Source organism: Notothenia rossii, assembly GCF_949606895.1.
Source record: "Notothenia rossii genome assembly, chromosome: 8".
NCBI classification, from domain to species: domain Eukaryota; kingdom Metazoa; phylum Chordata; class Actinopteri; order Perciformes; family Nototheniidae; genus Notothenia; species Notothenia rossii.
This window is the reverse complement of record NC_136906.1, coordinates 33,281,002-33,302,842: the sequence shown is the minus strand read 5'-3', so window position 1 is coordinate 33,302,842 and position 21,841 is coordinate 33,281,002. Positions and strand designations below refer to the sequence as shown.

The window sequence follows — 21,841 nt, the reverse complement described above, 5'->3', positions numbered from 1 at the left end:
CACAAAATGTACTATTTCTAATGTGATGCTGGTGCTTTGGTCCCAGAATGTCACAGAGCCTTTAGGGAGAAATGTGAAGTCGAATTGAAGAAACTTTTTGGAACTAAGAGCCCCAAGCAAACATACGTCCCAACAGCTCCTTGATGCTTTAACTACAGGAGAAAACTACATTCAGATTTGACCTCTGTGATATTTTTCAGCTATGGGTGCCTTTTGGATGGGGCCAGGGCCACGGACTGCCATGGGGCCTCCAAGCCTCAGGCTGCACGTGGTGTGTGGCCCACTAGGACGTTAACTGCCCGGGCCCTTAGTGTGCACACCACAAGCTGAACACTATGGCCCCTGGGTGCAGGGTGTGCCTTTGTTGCGGCAAACAAACCCAACCTGTCTCTCAACACGGGGCCAGTGTTTAGAGAAGGGCCTGACTACGGATGTGTGGGTGAAAAATCATGAAAATAAACTTCAGTTGGCAACTGTGACGGAAACCAAAATATTTAATAATGAAACAAGCACCTGAACTGAGTCCCCCGCTCTTCAGAAGTTATGTTCAAGTGTTCATTGTTTCATATTTCATGAATGGGAAGAGGCTCAGCAGGAAGTCACTCTTTGTTCTTCCAAACCGTTCACGCACACCTGCCTCTGTTGGTATGTGCAGTCATGGGGATTGTTCATGAGACAAATTGGACAGTGTTTTATCAAGTTGTACTTTAATGAATATTGGAAACATTCCATTTTAAGTAGCTGTTCAACTGAATACCTTTTTAAACATCTCTCTAAAATGATCATGTTCCCTCACTTTATCAATTGAGTGAATGCTTAATTTCTTTCTTTTTTAAATGATACGATAAAGACCACAAGCTAGGAAACACGTGTTTAAATGTAGGATACTTCTGTAGTATTCTGATCTGTTGGTAGAAGTCCTAATAATCGAGTCCAAGTATCATCAAAAAATGTACTAAGGGCAAAAGAAGTTGGCTGGTTGAGCCTTTTGGCTATTATAATATTGGATTACTACTTACTCATGATATCATTAATGTTCATTTAAGTAATTTATATAAATAGTTATCAACGCAATAAACCACATTTAATTTTGTCTTAATTGTGTATACAGACTTTTTGCACTACTTTTTATTTTGCATTTTATGTTGGATTGTTGGAGGAATTCAGGTCAGAATAATTTCATTGCCATTTCTACACTAACAAAGCTAGTGTAGAAACGGCAATGAAATTCTTGACATTAAAACCTTTGAATCTTTGAAACAGTGTATCGTATTTTATAACATCAACATAACTCATTAATAAGTCACTAAAATAGCCTTGAGTACAAATAACTTCCTAGCAATGACATTATTTTTAAGTATTTTGCAGACTTAACACAAAGAAAATCCAACGCAAAACCACATTAGAACAAATATATTACAAATATGCAATAACAGCTACATCATGTGAATTCGAATTCAGGAGAAAAAAATAGTCTACTATAAATGTAATAATCAGCTGAATAATAACCTTAACAAAAAATAAGAAAATGAAATAACAAGAGAGTGAGATTTAATAAACGATATTAAGTGTTAATTTGTAGAATGTTTTTTTAAATGGATATGGAAGTAGCATTTTAGGAGGAACAAGTGCAATACTGAAAGGCAGCTATTGATTCTTAATTAGTACTTCACATGCAATCAATAGATAGCCTGCAAAACTCATTGAGCAGAATTAGCCTATCTTATAGTAATTCAGTTGTTCTTTAAGTCTGGCTTTTGAAGTGTAATTGCTAATGTTGTTAAAGACTGCACAGTAAATATAAGAACTGAATTCTCCTTGTCTCCTATTGTCCGGAACACTACCGCCCCCCACCGGTGTGAGGCGGGGAGCTGAGGCAGGGGAGGCCGAGGCCGGGGCCTTCTGCCGGGAGGCCTGCTGAAATTCATCGTCCTGAACGAGTAACAAACACTTTTAGTTTGAAACGAATGTTTTTAAAAGTAGCCTAATTTCATTTATGGAGGCCCAAATATTCATTCTTCTTAGTCAGAGTTTAATTCAACGTTAAAGTAATAACTCTCTGCTTTCATTTCTTTGATTGTTATTAATCAAATGATATTATCAAAATTAATGCTTAGCAAATGCCACATTTTTGCACAGGAAATATTTGCTTTTTAAAACTTCCATTGACTTATTTCGCGGGATGCAAAGTGTTTCCGGTATGCGCACCGCGTTTAGGATATTAATTAACGCACACATTGTTACAATATTATTACAATTATAATGAGTCACTAATCACTACAGCCCGCGGGTCAGAGCAGTGTTAGGGACCGAGCCCCGGTAGAAGCCCCGGTAGGATCACCGGACCGGGCCTCAGAGGCCCCGAAAGGAGCCCTGCCGTCGGATGTGAAAATGATTGTTTATTAATAACAAGCAATGATACTGAAACTACGTCTCGTGCACCGACACGTGGATTTTAATTCACAGTAAACCGCAAGGCAGTGTCGCGCGGCCGAAAACTTCAGAGCCTTTAAACGAGCCGGAAACCGCGCGCGGGTCGCTCCATTAATTCCTATGAAATCTCAATTAATGCGCGTTCCCGCCACGTGCAAGCGGGTTGTTGAGATATTTGGACTTCACGTGATTAACTTGACGAAACATGTCATGTCATTTAATGATATTTGAATCTATTATTAATAACAATTACAAGCCGCAATGACGAGTCCACCAAAGCTGTTTACACTAAAATAACCCTCCTGGGGGGCGAGTGTGGCCCCCCTGATGCAGGTCAGGCTACACTGTCACAAACACAACCTCCACTCTTTGAACACTTCCTGTTTCACAGAGGATTAAAGGGGATGCTTTTGAAAACTCTAAAAACAAGGATCATTCTGAATCCCCGGATGCAGACCAATATTTAACACTATTTGATGATGTTGAGATAAATCAATTAATCAAATTCTATGTATACATCATATTAGTTCACAGCAGTTCAATCTGTCATAACCTCGTCATGTAACATATAAGGTTGAAAAAGAAACAAAAAAAATTATATTTATCAGTTTGTAGAAAACTGCTTTAATTTTGACTTGTAAACTAGACGTACAGCTCCTCAATAATGACCTAATGGTTGTCCTGATAGACTGTAGTTTGACTTTTTGATCCAACAAATATTTTGGCTCCATATCCATCATCACCGACACGAGCGCCGAGCACTCTTCGTGAACAGGAGGATCAGTGGTGTGAGTCTCAAAGATTTGATCAGGTTCTTATTCAATTCGATATGAGGTAAATTAAAGATATGTCGCCCTCTGGTGGCTGGAACAGAACATCAAACCAGTGTCAACAGAAAAATAAGAGGACACTTTTCAGGTAAATTTACTTGCTTTTCTGGAGCTTTTTTATCCTCATCAGATCATTGGATGTTCAGTTTTTAGAGAACCATAGTGTCTCTACTCTGCACTCTTCATGGATGAATCTGCTATCCATATCCATGTGAAATACCTGCATGCATCTTTTCATTTTACAGAAAGTCAGTCTTTTGATTTAGAAAACAACACTAGGTACTGGGATTAGATCGTGGTCTACATAGGAGAAGCAGCCCTGATGGTGATAATAATAAAACATTTTATTTGTATAGCACTTTTCTAAATACTCAGACACTTTACAAGGAGAGAGAAAGCAACGATGAAAACATGTCATGAATAAAAATAGAAACAACTTTAAAAAGAGAAAATACAATGTCAGTAGAATTGTGGGTATTTCAGTGAACACCATGTTAGCGAGATAACGTAACAGAACTACATATTGGAAACATGATTAAACTGTTATTCATTAAACGGACCGTTTCAGATGATTCACCTCATCTTTTAATTGGAGTTATCTGGCCAGTTGTGATTGGCTGTTTGTTGAGACACCTCACAGGAAGTTGTGAGACGCAGGCAGGACGTTTTCTGAAAGGGAAAGCAACACTGGAGGGTGTGTTAGGGGGGAGTGTATTTTGGCCACTGAAGCTTGCGGTGCAGCCGTGGTGATCGTGTGTGTGTGTCGTGATGGGGGGGATGAAAGGCAGTGTGACATCCTTACAGCCCACACAGCTTTAGATAAGGGGGGGGGGGGGGGGGGGTAGGACAGTAATAATTATACAGCACTTTTCTTAAAGTGCTTCTTAAACATGTTAACAGTCAGTTTGGAACAAAAGGGATGGAGAAGTGAATGTTCTGGATGTGATTCCCAGCAAACAGGTTATTAAAACTACAATAACAACAAGCCACCACGTCAGGAAAAAGAGTGAGCTTCAGTTGTGTTAAAGAAGGAAACCGTGCCAAACTAGTCCTTGTGGCGGGAAGCGATGAGGTCCTTTAAACAGCAGGGCTTCAGTCTTCACGTGAAGAGGGGCCCCACTGCACACATGTTGTCAGCGGGGCCCCTTCCTGTGGAAAACGGCTTTTAGTCATGACACCCCCCAAACGTACAATATACACAAACTTCATTCTGGAGCAAGTAACAAAGAAAAGTTTCCCTTTCTCTTTCCAGAGCCTTATCTGACTAAATGTTGGGTTTATGTTCAGAAACATAAGTGAGGGGAGAATTTTGTCACATTACTCGACATTTTGGCGCCCTGGAATGTTCAGATTCAGACTGGTCTGGATCTGAATCCCTCGTCGTTCAGGGTTAGGAATGCTATCTTAATAGAAAATAGCCTTTTGTTTAACATGGAAAAAAAGGGGAAGGGGTGGGTAGAGACAATATTCATAATGGGAAGGATAGATACGTTCATAACTAGAGTGGGGGGGGGGGGGGGGGGGGGGGGGGAGAATGGGGGACAGAAATTCTTAGTGAGAGGACAGATATTTGAACTTATATCCAGTACATGGCATAGATCATACATGAGGGGCAAGGCAACACATTTTAACCTAACTACTCAGTAATCAATCTCAACTAGTTCTCATGGGGTGGGGTCCCTGTCCCCGAGCCCAGAGGAGGGGTGAGGCGCTGGAGGGGCGTCCAAAGTCCTCCCCTCCTTGATGCTGGGTCCAACAGGGGGTAGGGCGAGGGTGTGTGGGGGTGTTGGAGGGGGGGGGGGGCTGCAGGGTCCCTCTCATTGATTGTAGAGAGAGCGCTGCTCCCACGGCATGGCCTGGATGCTGCGCGGAACGGGGGAGGGCTTCAGCGTGGGCGCGCCGTTCGGGTGGAGGGAGTGGCCGATGGGGTTGATGGTGGTGAGGGGCCGCTGGGGAGCCAGAGAGAAAGTGTCCTGGTGCTTCGGCTGCAGAGGGGGAAGAAGTGGAGGAACGTCAAATACCAGTCACAGCAGAGACATCTCCGATGAAATAGCAAGGTGACACACAGAGAGACACACACACAGACACAACAAGAAGGTGTAGTTAGAGATGGAGCTGCGAGAGAAGAGAAGGGCCACATTACATTGTGAGCATATTCCTGTTCCTACATTAGTGTGTTCAGTCTGCGACTTGGGGTCAGATTCTTGCTATAAAAGGCACTCTGATCTGATGACATAAATTTGACTTCACACTAAAAACCTGTTGGATTCACTGACTAACAATAAGATCTGAGGAATCCAAGTGGTCCATTAAACTAGATAGCTCTTGATTTTTCAGTGTTGCTAATGTGATCAAATATGAAGACTTGTGTGCAGCCCCAACTCCAACGTGCACCACCATGCTAAGAGAGTGGCAGGTGCGAAAGTGTGAAAGGCGGGACTAGGTTAGCAGGACAGCCCTAGGTTAGTGTCCTACTGTCAGGTCAGAGCCCGAGCTACACCCGGAGAAACCCGGAAACTGAGTGGGGAGGGGCTTTTCGAAAGCCGCTGTTAGAGAGCGGTGCAGGGATGGTGTAATTTTGGAGGTTGACACAGCAGTCAATACATTTAGCAGATTATAAGATCTGTCGCAAACACACGTTTCTGATACTTACCCGTCTTGTTCAGCAGGATAATCTCCACATATTAACACCACTTCTATAGTATTTGAAGCTTAAATACATCGGCAAAAGAATGCTAAAAAGGCTAGGCTATAAACGAGCTGCATCACAATCAAATGACTTCACGTCACAACCGCTAAGCTAAAGGAGGATAACCCCGGGATTCCACCGGGTTCGTCTTCGCCGCAGTTTTGTTCCGACCTCCTACAGCGTCAAACCCCACCGGGCGCGTTGCAGAAGCGGAGCGTCTTGCGTCTGTCTCCTGGACAGGCTACTTTGTACAGACAAAGTTAATAATAATTGTAATAGTCCAGTTATAAATGACACAAATCAAAGATGTGCTGCTGTATTTTAGTGGTAAAACAATGCATTTATCATCATAATTATTCTATAGGCTATATATACATTTAAACAGTGCCTGTAAACCGAAGGAGAACGCTGGCACTTATTCTCCTACTTGAAAGACTACGGAGGGATGGAGTCTGCAAAATTAGTTTATTTTGGGGATTGACTGGATGCTCTGACCATTCCACTTCCTGCCCGGTGCTATGCAACGCCTTGCGTCGAAAATAGACCAGCCTTCTGAGCCGTAACGCGGCGCGTCTGGTGGAATAACACGCATTGACTAGAATGGCCGCGATCGTTGTGCACGCGGCGGCGCAGCACAGACGGACCCTGTGGAATCCCAGGGTAAGGCTAAGGCGGCGTTTGGTAGTCTTAAGTAGTCCAACATGATGAATGATTTAAGGGTTAAGGACTCCTTCAAGCACCCCTCTTTATTCTCCTATAATCTGGTATTAGTATTTGGACAGGCTAATACATGGCAGCTAGAGAACAACATATGTGCTCCTCTCTTGTAAACATACAAGAAGATACAATAAGATAACGTATCTGCATCTGCTGACAAGTCAGGGGGCTGCTAATACCGCATGAAGCTTCTGTGAGTCTTAAGAAAAGAGGTTGCTAGTAAGTCTCTAGATGGGACTACTAAACGCCTTCATGCTGAACATTAGCCGCCTTTAGCTTATTGATGGTGACGGGAAGTCATGTGACCTTGCTGTAGTTCCTTTATAGAGTGCCACAGTGACACGTCCTAAAACCCGGAAGTAAACTCCTTCCGGTTCCTTCGACAAAAAAAGCAATGCAATTTCTCCATAGGATTTTGGAAAATAGCTCGAAATAAGGTCTGTGGTTGACACACATTTAAGAGACGGATCACGTTTTGTTCAGTTGGATAATCTCCACATGTCTAGCCTACATTTATCATTTTCTAATAATAAATCTAGTCGCCAGAAGCAAAATGCTAACGTTATGCTATAAACGAACTACAGCAGGGTCGCTGCTTCAACGTCACGCCAACTTAAGATCCATATTCAAACATACAGATTGTAAATGGTACAAGTTGAAGCGTTTGTTTTAACAGTTTGCAATAGGCAGGTACTTGCTTTCAAGCAGAACACGGGGAAAAACAAACTTAGCGGGTGTGTTTACGTGTTCGGTAAACAAAACGGCATTGACAACTTCTGTAGTCCTATTCAGCCCCTTGTTAACAACCATCGTTTTTCAGACACTTAAACTCTTCAAAAATCACCAGTGGGGTCAATGCTGATGTATTTAATGTCGTAGAACAAAACGTGATCTGTCTCTTCAATTTGTGTCAACCACAGACCTTATTTCCAGTTCTTTTCCAAAATCCTATGGAGAAAATGCATTGCTTTTTGTCGAAGGAAGTGGTAACATGCTAACTTACTTCCGGGTTTTAGGACGCGTCACTGTGGCACTCTATAGCCTAGCGTTAGCTTTTTACTCCTGGCTATTACGAGATGTCTTTTTTTAGCATTACATTTGCTTCTGTCGACCGCAGTCATCCCTTAACTTTTAGTTAAGTGGTGTATTTATGTAGAGATTATTCTGCTGATGTATAATAAACGTGTGTTTGCCACAGATCTTACTTTTAGCAATATTCAACGGGGTCGGCCTACAAAAATACGTCATTGCTGCACCACTTTATTTCCATCTCGGCTCCTAATATTTTAAATGAAAACAGCAGACTAAGAGCCTAACACTGTGCCCCCCTCAGACAGCAGAATCTCTAAAGGAGGAAAGACCAGAGCTGAGAGCAGAGGCTCTGCTGGACGGACATGTTAGTCCTCTCTCCTGGTGTTAGTAGGCAGACAGAGAGCAGGAAGCTAGGAAGCCAGCGGGAGTGGGCGGCGAGTGGGGGGGGGGGTTCTCTCTCCTACCATGGGGTTGGCGCTCAGCCTAGTGTATCCCGAGCTCATCTCCTTTACCTCAGGCACCAGGGGCTGGAGCAGGGAGTAGGAGGAGGACGGGGGGGCACTGGAGGAGGAGATGTGTTTGTTGGAGGAGGAGCTCCTCATGCTCTGCTGGCTGCTCTGAGAGGAGACGGAGCTGGGGCGGCCCTGCTGGAACACAGAGACCCACACTCAGTACAACACAACCACTAACATGTACCTAGTCAAAGAAAATATCGATACGTTCAGGTATTGCAATATTATGTTTTCGGATACTGAATACATTTTTCGAAAACACTAAATAATTAGCAGTTCACATCAGGGCTTTGCTCATACATGCAGCTAAACCATTTCTATTTGCTGACCTTTGCTTCTCTGTGTGTGTATGTTTCATTTTCCCATCCTCAATTTAATATCGGAATATGAGTCATAAAACCTGGAAATTAGTTTGGTTTTCTCAGCACATCTAATTCCCTCGTCGGGGATGGTTTTTTAGAAAGAGTTTTTGGTTTGATTCCCAAATAAAGTCTGTGGTTAATACACGCTTACATTTTTTTACGCTGTATTCTAAGACATAAAATATGTGAGTAAATACCCCGCTGGTGAATGTCTAAATCTTTTATTAAAAACAGTTGCTGACAAGTGGCTAAATGACACTAAACGTAATGAAACCAAACATTAGCTACCTTTAGCCTAGCGTGACATCATGTGACCTTGCTGTAGTTCCTTTATAGCCTAGCGTTAGCTTTTCACTTCTGGTGATAGTATTAACACATCAATATTTCTAAAAAATATTTTTTTTTCTCAGATATTCCAAAATCCAATGGATTAAAAAAAAGAAAAGAAAAAAAGTCACAATAGGCGCTTTCACACCGGAGTACTTTTCCCAGGAATAGTTCCTTTGCGAACCTTTTCAACCCTTTTTAGTCCCTGCTAGAGAGCAGGGACTTTCCTGGGGAGAAAAAGGTTCCAATTTCTGATTGGCTGGGCGATTTGCAGACCACGCCCCGTAAAACTCTGAAAAGTTTTTGTGAAGCTGCCATTTTCTTTGCTCGCATTAGCATTATTAGCATTAGCCCAGCGCACCAACGGAGAGAGACTAACTTATGGCAACACAAAAAAAAACATGGGAGCGGTGGAGTGATGAGGAGGTGTCGGCGCTTCTGGCGATTTACTGGGAAGGCTTCAGTAGAAGCTGCTGGGAGTCCCAGCAGCTTCTACTGAAGCCAGTCCCAAACTCCGGGGACTTCCGGCCAGGGACTTCGGGCGGCAGTATACGCCGTGAAGTTGTTTACGGCTTGCCAGTAAACCCAAAGCAGAAGAAGAAGAAGTGACATCAGCGGCTGCCTCAGGGACTTATTCCGGTGTGAACGCGATTTATTAGATAGTTTTAGGAAATAAAGGTTCCGGGGAACTAATGGCGCTTTTCCACTGCAGGGCCTCGCTCGGCTTAGTACGGTATGGCTAGGCTTTGTTAGGCCTCGTTAGGCCAGGTTCACTTTATGCTGCGTTTCCATTACAGTTTAGGAACTGGGGTAGGAACTATAGTAACGCAATGTCGGCGGAGCCGTGACGTCATCTTCAATGCGAACCACAAAACCAACCTCAGCCGTTAGCTGTTAGCACTCAGAGCTCACAGCTCCTCATATCTGTTCAGAAACTAGACAAAAGTTAAACAAGTACAAACCACAGACTGTCTGTGTCATGGCGAGTACAGTCGCCGCTTTATTTATGTCTGTATAGGCCGTTGTTGTGAGTGTGGACGGTCAGAGCATATACAACGTTAGCTTAGCCAATCTCCGTTTAGAAAACACGCATTTTAAAAGGTTTTTCGCCTGCCGTCTGTCTGCAGACTTGTCAAAGCATTAATTCATGGTTTTTACTAACATAGTAAATCAGTATGTTGTTACTTCGGCATCATTTTGAAAACGTGTATTACAATTTAATCACGGTCAAATATGTTCATTTTGTTGTAGTTGCCAGCGATTATTTCACTAGTTTAGCATACTCAGCCCGGTTGTTGGCCCGGAAAGAACCTCGATTTTGGAGAGCCAGAAAAACTATGAAAAAGTACCCGCTAGCCGGAACTACGCCTAGTGGAAACGCAACCAAAAAAGGCACGCTTAAACCGCGCGGTAGTGGAAATGCACCTTAGTTCCGGGAACTATTCCTGGCAAAAGTACTTGGTGTGAAAGCGCCTATTGGGTTTTTGTCGAGGGAGCCCTTCCAGATGTGCCCGCTAAAATACGTCATAACGGCACCACTTTATTTAGAGAAAATACAAATATTGAATGTTTTACTGGACAATAAAATACTGCAGTGCTATTTCCGACACAAAACGGCGAGACCCTACATCGGAAGAATCACATGGTCAGATACAAGAGGACTTAACCAGAAAAAAAGTATTCATTGCATTTAGCCCTTTCATGCATAGAGGTCACTACAGTGGACAGCTATTCAAAAGGTGTTTTTCCTTGTATATGCATTGTTTTTTTTTGCACAGTTGCACCATCAGCCACTACATAGGACCCTATTGCATCATCCCATACACTGCCCCTCAGTGGAAAGTCAGTGTAAGTGCATGATACATGTCTCTAAACAAAGATGGACGACAGAAAGCCACATGGACCAAGTCACCCATCTATATCTTGCCAATCCTTTTATGGAAAGCGTCCCCTGCAGGTATAAAAAAAATGTAGTGACATCAAGTAACAACTAAGGAATCATATAATTCATAAATGATCAAAGTATTCATTTTATGTTTGCAGGAAATCATGATTAACCACCTGTCCACTACAGTGGACGTCATGCATCACTGGCTATATTTCAACTACAATGAATACTGGTACTGCTGCTGCTGTACCCAGGGCTGTCCCTCCCTACAGGCAGATCATGCAGACTGTGTGGGGCCTCACCTTGTGGAGGGGGCCACACCTTGCGGAGGGGGGCCTCATCTGAGGCGCACTTATGCTCTTATGTGGCGCAATTAGGGTGGCGCGGCACGGTTTCGCCGCTGCGAGGCTCCACTCGCACTCATCAAATAACTGCGTGGGGCCTCAAATTGGCCCCTGGCCCTAGTTATTCTTGAAAATACTTCATCTGCAATATCTTTTTGGGCCGTAAATCAATATACTTATGTTATTATAATGTAATTTTAAGTTTGCACATCTTTATTTATCATTTTTTCAAAATGTACATCTCTTCAGTTCAAACCCTGAACGCACACTGTCCACCTGAGTCGAAATATAAAAATCTCTTTGAAAAAACTAGGTTTAAAAAAAAAAAAAAATTTAAATCTTGTTTTTCATGCCCCAAGAGCAATAATAACACTTGTTAAAAAAATCCTGACTGAGGCTTTCATAATTCATGCATGAAAGGGCTATGCAGCAAACAGAAAGGCTGGAACCGGGTTTTAGCTGTTCGAGCGCCAACCTGTAGGATCACTATATATTGAGTGGTAAACCCTGTGGTATGGGAGGGCAGTACCCAGCCCTAGAGTTAAGGTTTCCTCTCCTCCATACCTGGTGGGGGTCCGGTTGGCTGCCCACGCCTCCCTGGGACATGGGGGAGACGCAGTGAGGGGGCAGAGGTTCCTGTTGGCCATGTGCCCCGTGCTGCGGCTGCATCATGGAGTTAGCGCTGTTCTGCTGCTGCTGCTGCTGCAGCTGCTGCTGCTGCTGTTGCTGCAGCTGCTGCTGCTGCTGCTGACGGCGGTTGGAGTAGTTGGCACGACGACCAACACCAGCCGCCCCACCTCCACCTGTAGCTCCGGACTGGAGGGAGGGGGGAACAGAGGCATTTGGTAAATCATATGTCTTTAGTAATGCACACAGAAGATATAGAGCGGAGGACCGGTGACGAATGAATGTGATGAGTCAGGTCCTTGAGCCAATCAGTGCAAAGCCCTACAGCTCATGTTTACAGACTCCTGAACATCCAATAGCCTTTAGTCAACCTGGAATGTGAGGGATGGAGTACACACAAACAGAAACACTCACACAAAGCTAGAACTTATTCAGGCCATCAACTCCTTTGCTACCAAGAATCCAATCGATCTTCTGTAACCGTGACAACTATAAAAGTAGCTTGCCTTGTCAGCTTGTCCTCTCACCCCGACACCTTTACATTGGTGTTAAAGCCTAATCATGCCACTGATCATTTAAAGCTACACTAGTCCTTTAAACTTTAACGTTAATCTTGAGATAAATTCAGGTTTTTTTTCAGAATCAGAATGTTTACAGTTTCCTGTCAAGCCAAAGTGATATTACAAGTGAACTGAAACTAATCCAGTTTCCCAATGTGTAGAGTAGAACACCAAATAGACAGAAAACAAGTTCCCAAACCCCATTTTACACACACATTTTGAGTTAGGAAGTTCTTTTTTTTTTTTATATAAATACAATGGACTATTCAACACATTTTCAGTACATTAAACAGACATTTGGTGCAAGAACAGACTGGCACCTCATCTTCTCTTTGTGATGTTTTTGACTGTTGATCTTGTTCTCCACCTCCACATTGGAGGTGTGTAGGGATTTGCTCCCAGCCAGTATAGATAGGAAAAATGATCATTTCCACTGATATGAGATTTCAATGTCACATGAGCACGAGTCTTATTTTTTTATGATGGCCGTGATGCATGTTAATTTGCAGAGTGATTTTCACGTTCAATTCTACTAATTTTGATAAACTGGATGGTCAAACCAACAGATATCATCTAATCAGACCTGCTCTGACACCCATCAATAAAGTGGTGCATATATTTGTAGCCCAACCCAGAACTGAGAATTGCATGGTTTGATTTTTCCTGTGATTTTGGAATATTGCAAAGAAAAGAAGATCTGTTGCTTACATGTTATTTATTTGTTTTGTTCAGCAGATCAATCTCCACATATTAACACCACTTTAGGATTTTTTAAAGTGTAAATGCAATTGCCAGAAGTGAAAAGCTAACATAATGCAATAATCAAAATGTCACTACAGTGACATTGATGCGCATCACCACCGCTAAGCTATAGGCGGCTAATGTTTGGCATGATAACTTTTAGTAGTCTCATTTCGACAAATCTTTGCAAATTCACCAGTGGGGTATGTACCGACACATTTTATATTTTAGAACAAAAAGGTGAAGGGCTCTTCAGCTCTGACCACAGACCTTATTTCAGCGGTCTAACTTGGTTTAGTTCCTGACCATCACATCTAAAACTTGTGTATAGGTTTGCCCTTTCTCACAGCTACAGTTCCACCTGCTGACGCTACCTTAAAAACATACACACAACACACACACTCATACACACACATGCCCACTGATGCTCACACCAACCTGGTTTTTGGCCACGGCGCTGCAGCGGTGCTGGGCCAGGTCCAGCATGGTTCTGTAGCTCTTAAAGCAGGACGGGCAGTTGAACCGGTTCTTATAACCCCACACACGCACGCACAGACACACACGCACAGACACACATATACATTTGGATTACTATTCCCGAGAGGAAAAATCCATTGAAATGTGTGCCTGCCCTAACCTCTAAACCCTGACTCTTTCCCTAAACTCAGCCTAACCCTGGTCTAACCCTGACTCCACACACACTTTCACTACAGGGGAGGGGGTGGAAAAAGGAGTAAGCTGGTGATCAGACGGAGAGAAAAAAAAAAAAAAAAGGGCTACAATATGTAACACACTTCTTACATTGGGGTGAAAAAACAGTGTTGCACTGCCAGTTTTTCCACGCCTGGCAGAGTAACATATATAATGTCCAATCCACTAGGAAATGTTAAACTCACCGGCAGGACTGGAGGTCACTGCCGGTGATTGCTGCTGTGAGTGTTGCTGTGGGTGCTGTCAGACTGAGCAGTGAAGCTCGTTTATACAGAGTTTGACAGCAACACTTCTCTGGTTAGTGTTCATGGTGGAAAACAAACCGAGTGTCAAACAAATAGCAAGTAGCATAAATAGATAACCAAAAGCAAAAGGGCGATGTAGAGCTGGGCGGTATACCGTTTCATACCAAGAATGTTATACCGTATGATTTACATTTTTCATATACCTTTGGAAAAGTGGCGAAGGGTGCTCGAGCGGCCGAGAAAGGAGTCTCCTATTCAATCATAAAATAAGTATTTAAATGTGCACACTGCAGTTTCAGGGGAGGGGGGGACTTGTTTAGATTTTCAAAGGGTGCTTTTGTTGTTAGTTGTTATGTGGTACGCAAAGTTTGCACAATTAAATGGTTTACATTTTGCAACATAAGACTCCTGAGGGCCACCACGGAGCAGGTGTTTTTGTGGGGCCAAAACGTATAAATGTAAATACATTTCCAATCATTGAAAAATAAATAAATACTGTGATCATTTGGAGAAATACTCTGAGAAAGACATGAGTTTTTGTCATACCGCCCAGCATTAGGGTGATGCGCGTCTGTTGAAACAACAGCTACGATTTGTTGAGTCGGAGTGCTTTTCTTAGGAGCAAACGCTGGGATGAGGCTCTGCCCAGCACCTTTCTGCCAGATAAAGACTCTCCTGGTTATACTAATGTTTACATGGAAGCTGAGGCACAGTGACTAATCAGAGCTCTTTAGCATAGTGCTGGAGAGGGCTGCAGCAGAATAGACTAGACCAAGTGAGACATCCAATGGTCATTATACGCCTCTTTGAAACCCACAGAGCTTTATTAAGGAAAGGAAAACTGGGATTCAATTGTGGTGGGCATTTCAGGTGGCTGCGTTCAACCATTTCACTTTCATGTAAATAAGATCCATCATTTAAACTAATTAAACTGTCCATACCTCAAGATTTTGGAGCTATAGCTGTGTCAGAACGTTGTGACATTTGTGAAGAATTGTTTCTCAGGGGTATCAGGGTCTCATAAGGTATACAAAAGATGCCAACTCTCCAAAAATTGGTAATAGATTTAATGTGTTTTAAAACCTTGTATTCCACTTTTAAAAGATTGAGAGAGCAATAGAAGCAGGAGCAACCCCATCCTCATACCCTCTGATAGTAGGAATAGGGGTTCTACATTGTGCAAAAAATTCCTTTTGGCACATATTCTGACTGATTTAGCAATTGTGATATGATTCCCAACATTGGAGGAATAGATCATTTTGCATCATAAATCTTCCTATTAGTGAAAAAGACATTGGCATGATATGGCGTGATTTCTTTAAGGGAATCTGTACCAAACAAAGAGAGTCTAATTAGGGCTGCAACAAACGACTAATTTGATAATCGATTAATGGAACGATTAATCGACTATTACTGTATGCCTTGCACAATTTCTCAAACACTCTTATTTAGCCATCAACTTTTAGATTTAGCTTGAGGTTGTTTTAGGCATGTGGAAACTAAGAGTGAAGACAATAAAGATTAATACTTGATTCAAAAATACATATATTATTAAATTAACTAAACACATTTTGAACAAAAAACTAACATTGCTTTTTATTTAAATTAAATAAATAATATTTCACATCAAAAGAAACAACAATGTTTTAAAAAATTGTACTAAATAATCTGATGACAGAATTGTAAACAGAATAGCTGAAACTTTAACAAAATAAATAACTCAGTTACCTCTAATCATTAACCCATGTTTGTATAACTGAGTTAAGCCTGTGTGTTGCTGCTAGCATACATAACACCTGACGTGGAAACGTTACTCGTGGATGGGGCTACAGAGCTACTAGAAAGACAGTCGAACCCGGTGCATTCCTCCGTCTGGATGTGTTGCACTTTTGCTAAATGTTTGGACAAATTGCTCGTGTTACCGCCCTTACATGCTAAACTCTTATTGCACTTTTGGTAACGAGCATTGTCCACATTGAGACGGGTAAAGTTTAACCAAACCTCGGTGCGCGTTCTCTCCGCCATCTCCGCAGTGTGTTGCTGCATGTAGCAGCCGTGTGTGTAAACTGCCCCGCCCCCTCCCACACAGACGGGAGAGAGATATCTCGTCTGATCGAAAATACATCATAGACGCATTTGTTTGTCTTTTTGCATATTAGAAACGAGTTGACGACACTAAGACTGCGATATAATGTTTTTGTAGCAATAATACACTACATATATTTTTTAAATGTTTGCAGTACCGATAAAAAGACCAATAACTTTGGAGCTTAACGGTGCGTAAAACACGTGATGACGTCACCAACGAATCGACGACTGAATTAGTTGGCAAACTAATTTGGTAATCGATTTTAATCGATTAAGTCGATAAGTTGTTGCACCCCTAAGTCTAATTAGTCACAGAATACCATTTATAGGTCGGGACATTTCTGCAGCACCACAATACTAGTAATTCCAAATGATAACGCATATTTTGCCTGTAACAAATATTGGACCGACTGTTTTAATATTGCACTAACCCATGTTGCAACTTTGATTACATTTCGATTTACTGTGCAGGCCTAATAACAATCACATTTAGGAAGTGTTTATGTAACAAAACCACACGCATGCAAATCTCACCATTCAAATAGAAAATATGTAAGCTTTCATGTGACTGCAATCACACATTTTTGTATTACCAATGCAGCTGCACACACACCGTCCCAGGCCCCCCCACTCTGTCCCAGAGCCCCACCCACCTGGCTGGTGTTGGCGGCGGCGGTGCAGCGGTGCTGGGCCAGCTCCAGCATGGTCCTGAAGCTCTTGCAGCAGGAGGGGCAGTCGAAACGGTTGGGCCCGTCGTCGTGGATCCTCTGGTGGTTGCGGAGGTACCGGGCCAGGCGGAAGGCCTTCCCACACAGGTCACACATGTAGCGCTTCTGACCGTGGATCCGCATGTGATTGCGCAGGGACATGTAGTTGGTGTAGGGCTTGCTGCAAAAGTCGCACCTATTTTTTGGAGACAAAAAAAACATGGAGGTTAGAGGGGAAGTTGGTTTAGGCTTTACCTGATGCCCTCGATATAGTAATCATTAGGGAGTAACAATGCATAGGCCAGTGTGAGCCCTATTTTCTCTCTTCGGCAAATAAGGTGACATGCGCTGATAGCTAGGGTTGCAAAATGTATTGAAATCTTATAAAAAATTACAATATTGACTAGTGCAATATCCCAATCACGGTAGGCGCAATATATGGTAAGGCTAAATATGTGAAAATATCTGAATTAATTATTGTAGAGATGAAGTGTAACAAACAATTTGCTACACATAGGGCTGCTCAATTAATCGTATTTTAATCGTATTTTAATCGTATTTTAATCGCGATTACGATTATGGCTTGCAACGATTACGAAAACAACGTAATCGAAATAAAACGATTGGTTTTTCAGTTGAATTATACTTAAAGTTCAGGGTAATCAACTGTTAAAAACATACTATTCACGTTTTTTTTCTCCAATAAATTGATGTTTTCAAAGTAAATGGATATCGTTTTTAATAATCGTGATATCGATTATTGACCCAAATAATGTCATAATTGAGCAGCCCTAGTCTTCAGTACAGGTGGCAATATTGTCACCTGCCTGCGCTCATCTCTGAAACCATACCATGTAAACAGGCTGGTGTTTTAATAATGACGCTGGACAAAATCTAAAGGTTGTCTGTTCTTTGAAGCATTAGAACCCTGAATGAGGACGATCCCAGCAACTTCAAAGTAGACAAACACAACCACTGACGGTTGGTACTTCTCGTCGAGTAGGTACTTGTATTCAAAGTTAGTATGATGAAAGGATAAAGAGCTATAATAAAGATGTATTTGTTACCTGGCACAAAAGGATAATAAATAACATCATCCAAACTGTTATTCTAAACATCGGTATTGGATGAAAAATGTGACATTGGTGCAGCCCCAGTAATCCTCTGTGAGTGAGACCCTACCTGAAGTCTCCGATCTTGTGGGTGAGCTTGTGGTTGAGCAGGGAGCTGGCGTGCTTGTATGCGCAGGTGCACATGTCGCACACGTACGGCCTCTCGTCTGACTCCATGTCGTCTGACGCTGACGTGGCTGCTGGGGGGGCCGGAGCCCGGGACTCCAGAGACAGGCTGGAGAGAGACGCTGAGGACAGGCTGGAGCTGGACAGGGCTGCTGAGGACGAGGGCAGCTGATCACACCAGCTGATGGTGGAGCTCGGCTGCAAGAGGAAAGGACAGTGAAGACACAGCAAACATATCAACAAGTCGTTACATTGATTCTTCATCATCCTCCTGGTAGCTCGGAATGTTGATATGAAATGATATATTGCAAAAATATGTATTTCTTGGTGTGTGGAATAGGTTGCTGCTTGAATTGAAGAAACACTAGGTTCATCTGGGGAGATGATGAGAGTGCATTCATCCCTCAACATTTCATCTAAAACATGAAATGTGCCTTTACACTGGTGAGTCTTATAATAAATGTGAGAGGTGTAAAGTAAAAAAAACACAGCTCAGCCCCACGGACAGTCACTCATTAGAGACAAGGCCCATAACAGTACATTGAAGGTCCAATCTGACAACAACTTTAAGCTGTTAAATGTGAAATATAAAGCTATCTTTTTTTCATCCACAAACCGTTGGCTAGCCAGGCTAATGCAACACATTGGCTACAATCTGTATAATTTGCTACTTGCAGTACATGACAAATAATTGGCCCCGTAATCAGCCAAGAGTCAAGTGTGTTAACACCGCTCTGATGTCAGCAGATAAAGTCTTTCTCTAACAAAGGTTTTGTAATGGTACAGTGCCATTATGTTTGTTTAGTATGGAGACTGATCGGTCAGTGTAACTATAGAAAATGAACAACAACCTAAGAAATCAACTCCATGACTGACTGCCAAAAATTGAGACCAATGTGATCTAATGCATCCAATATAACAGCTCTAACACATATCTATCTTAACAAAGGTTATCATTTCTAGGTTGTTAACACTTTCTGCATTTTCTCTGAGGTTCAGAGATCTGAAATAGCAAAACGAATTATAAGTGTATTGTAAATGTCAATGATATTGGATGGTTTCTATAAGGAACATAGGGGGAATGCTCCAGGGGAGACATGTTTAAAAAATATATATATTACTGTTTGTATATACAATCTGCACTTGCACTCTGTTAATACTCTGTCAATACTTACATCTGTATATTGTAGATGTGTTGCTCATTCAATGATCCCTGTATTGTCAGTCTTTAAATATGCACCTTGTATTTATTTATATTTAGCATCTAGCATTTCTGGTTGGATACTAACTGCATTTCCTTGGCTTGTACTTTGCACAATGGCAATAAAGTTGAATCTAATGTGATTTAAGACCAGAATAAGCACAAATTGTATTTAATCAACAGTGTTTAAATGCACATAGCCTGAAGACAGCGGGGCAACATCAGGTGAGTGACACCTGGAAAGTACTGCAAACTCCTGAAATATAAAACTTCTGTTTGAGGAAACCCAAACTCATGCTAGGATTTAATTAAGATTCCAGTTAACACGGTGTTATGAAGCTACTTTAGTGTGACAGAATAAAGCCAAACAGACATAAAAATAAGCCTGTAATATATAAATCTAACTCATATCAGTCCATGTGTGCACTGTGCACAGTGTGTGGGCACAGAGCGACAATGAATGCACCGCACAGTGTGCATCACAAAGAGCGCTTTCAGAGTCCTCCGCGGGGCGTCTTCCGCTCCTGTTTCCTGCGGGGCAGTCTGCTACTGTTTACTTTGCGCTGCTCGATAACAATATTGCAGACCTCATGCAAACAAACCTGCATTCGCTGCTCACATACACCTTCTACGGTTCACTATGTTAGAGCAGACCGTATAAAGTATCGTCTAATGCGAAGCGCTACCTAACAGTAACACGCTGGTTTAAATGCAGGCGAAGGTGTTCGCTAGCCGGACTGTGTTGCCTGGTGTTAGCATTAGCTCGGTGATGCTCCGCTACAATAACATGCATTTTATGCAGTTCTGGGCGCCTCTCACAACATATGTGGCATAGGGCTGGGCATATATGTTTAATTTCACAAAATAACTTGTGGCAGATGAAGGAGATACAGTATGCAGGCGCATATTATTATTAGCCACCTAGCTCGGGGGCTAAGAATCAAACTAGGCCGTAAGACGCTCAACATGACGGTTGGTCCGTTAGCCAACAGCTAACGGAGCTAACAGAACCTGCAGCTTCACATCACACACTGTTGCTAAACTGGACTTCATGCACTCATTTTACACTTCCGTGTAGAAAGACCATTTGCTTTGTGCTAGTTAGGTAAATAGTTTGACAAAGCTACGGCTCGTTAGCTGGCGTTAGGCAGCTGCTTTCTTACTCCGGAGTCGTTGGGATCCTTTTTCCAGAACAATTGAGAGCAGTGGCCGAAAGTCTCTGTCGATGTCACATAATTCACTCCGTTTCGATCCTGAAAGTCTCCGTGTGTGCTGCCGGTGTTTGTCCTGGCGTACATCGTCGGTTTTCGGATTATTTGACTTTTTGTGACTGAAAAGAAATAGGGCCGCTTTGTCGGGATCTTCTTCCGAAAAGAAAAATATTTCTTCAGTGAGATGAGCGTTTTGGCGGCGGTCATATCGCAGCACACGGAGCATTACTGTCATCTGCTGGCCTGGAGTGTGCACGCACGGTTTACTCATTCGATATTGTATGAGTGATATCGTTTATTTTTATAAGGTTAATCATGTTTATTTATTGAAGGTTCAATGTGTCATTCACAATGTCATGCCCTTTTTCTAAATTAAAGCCATTATTGAGAATGCTTTCGACAAGGCCTAAACAACTATCGAGCCATTTCTGATCACAGAACACGGTATGTTGCCATACAGATGTGGTTCCCCTTCCTATGTGACATGCAGGTCCACCCATGGCTACTGGCTAGAGCACTATCTTTGCAAAGGTGTGCCTTATTTTTGTCCCAGGCCAATCAGAGCACTGGAAAGAGTCTTAAAGACTCAGCGTTAAAAGTTAGCCTTTTAGACAGAGGGGGGGATACAGTTATGTTTAGAGAGAAAACATGTTTGTTTGTTTTTTTAAACAATAAAGCATGTTAACCTGTTCTTTAAGTAAGTATGCTTCAGTGTGTGGTGACGAACTGCTGGTCTGGTTACTTTGGCTCCACTTGCTTGAGATTAGAGCCCAATTACTGTACTGCTCCAGGGCTACTGTGGCCCCAAAGGGCCCGCTTCACTGCATGTCAATCTGTTTCGGTAACTATCTTAATTTCAATATTGTGGTGCAAGAAGGAGTCTAACATGTGACATATTAACCACCTTGAGCTTAGTGGCTAACGGTCATGTGATCGTCATCCATAATGCTATGCATCTACTTCTTTCAATTGAATTATCGCTTTCACTATTATTAAAGTAGGGTTAATATGTTGAGATTATCCTGGTGAACAAAACATGTAAGTATCATAAACATGTGTTGGCCACAGATCCTATTTTCTGCAATATTCCAAATTGAATAGAAGAATCCATTGTTTTGTTGAGGGAGAGGTTGCGATGCTAACTTTTAGCTCGGCCCACACAAATACGTCATCACTACAGGACTTTATTGTGTAAATGTACAGTTAAACTGAGACATTTTAAACACCTGTGCTTGTATATGACAAGTAAAATGTCTGCTATGAAAAAGGCCTTTAACCATAGCTGCTGTATTTGCCTCGCAGTCGCTCTGTAGTTCCCTGTACAATTCTAGTTTGTATAACTTCAAAAAACTCTACAATAAACCTTTTGTTGCTCCAA

The 21,841-nt window shown here is 42.3% G+C and overlaps 1 protein-coding gene across 4 annotated transcripts; it reads right to left on the bottom strand.

Moving 5' to 3' along the window:
* Positions 1–3,586: 3,586 nt before the first annotated feature.
* Positions 3,587–20,762, bottom strand: LOC307017102 (uncharacterized protein). Of its 4 annotated transcripts, none has more exons than XM_079646574.1 (7): positions 20,416–20,762; positions 17,996–18,249; positions 16,760–17,009; positions 13,501–13,590; positions 11,699–11,950; positions 8,166–8,345; positions 3,587–5,248 (listed from the first exon to the last, which is right to left on the bottom strand). In XM_079646574.1, exons 1-7 carry the CDS (start codon positions 20,668–20,670, stop codon positions 5,081–5,083), a joined length of 1,449 nt encoding a protein of 482 aa, XP_079502700.1. In that variant the 5' UTR covers positions 20,671–20,762; the 3' UTR covers positions 3,587–5,080. The 4 variants fall into 4 exon arrangements, with proteins under 4 accessions (XP_079502700.1, XP_079502701.1, XP_079502699.1 ...); XM_079646575.1 differs by having other exon boundaries at positions 8,214–8,348; positions 20,416–20,747; XM_079646573.1 differs by having other exon boundaries at positions 8,166–8,348; positions 20,416–20,744.
* Between the last annotated feature and the right edge of the window lie 1,079 nt (positions 20,763–21,841).

Bases quoted from the DNA above. Each gene is read 5' to 3' on its own strand.
- LOC307017102 (XM_079646573.1), bottom strand. From the start codon at position 20,670: ATGACCGCCGCCAAAACGCTCATCTCACTGAAGAAATATTTTTCTTTT. The intron at 17,010-17,995 runs GTAGGGTCTCAC...TCCAAAAAATAG, and splicing joins CACAAGATCGGAGACTTCAG to GTGCGACTTTTGCAGCAAGC. The intron at 8,349-11,698 runs GTATGGAGGAGA...TCTGTGTTCCAG, and splicing joins GCCAACCGGACCCCCACCAG to CAGGGCCGCCCCAGCTCCGT.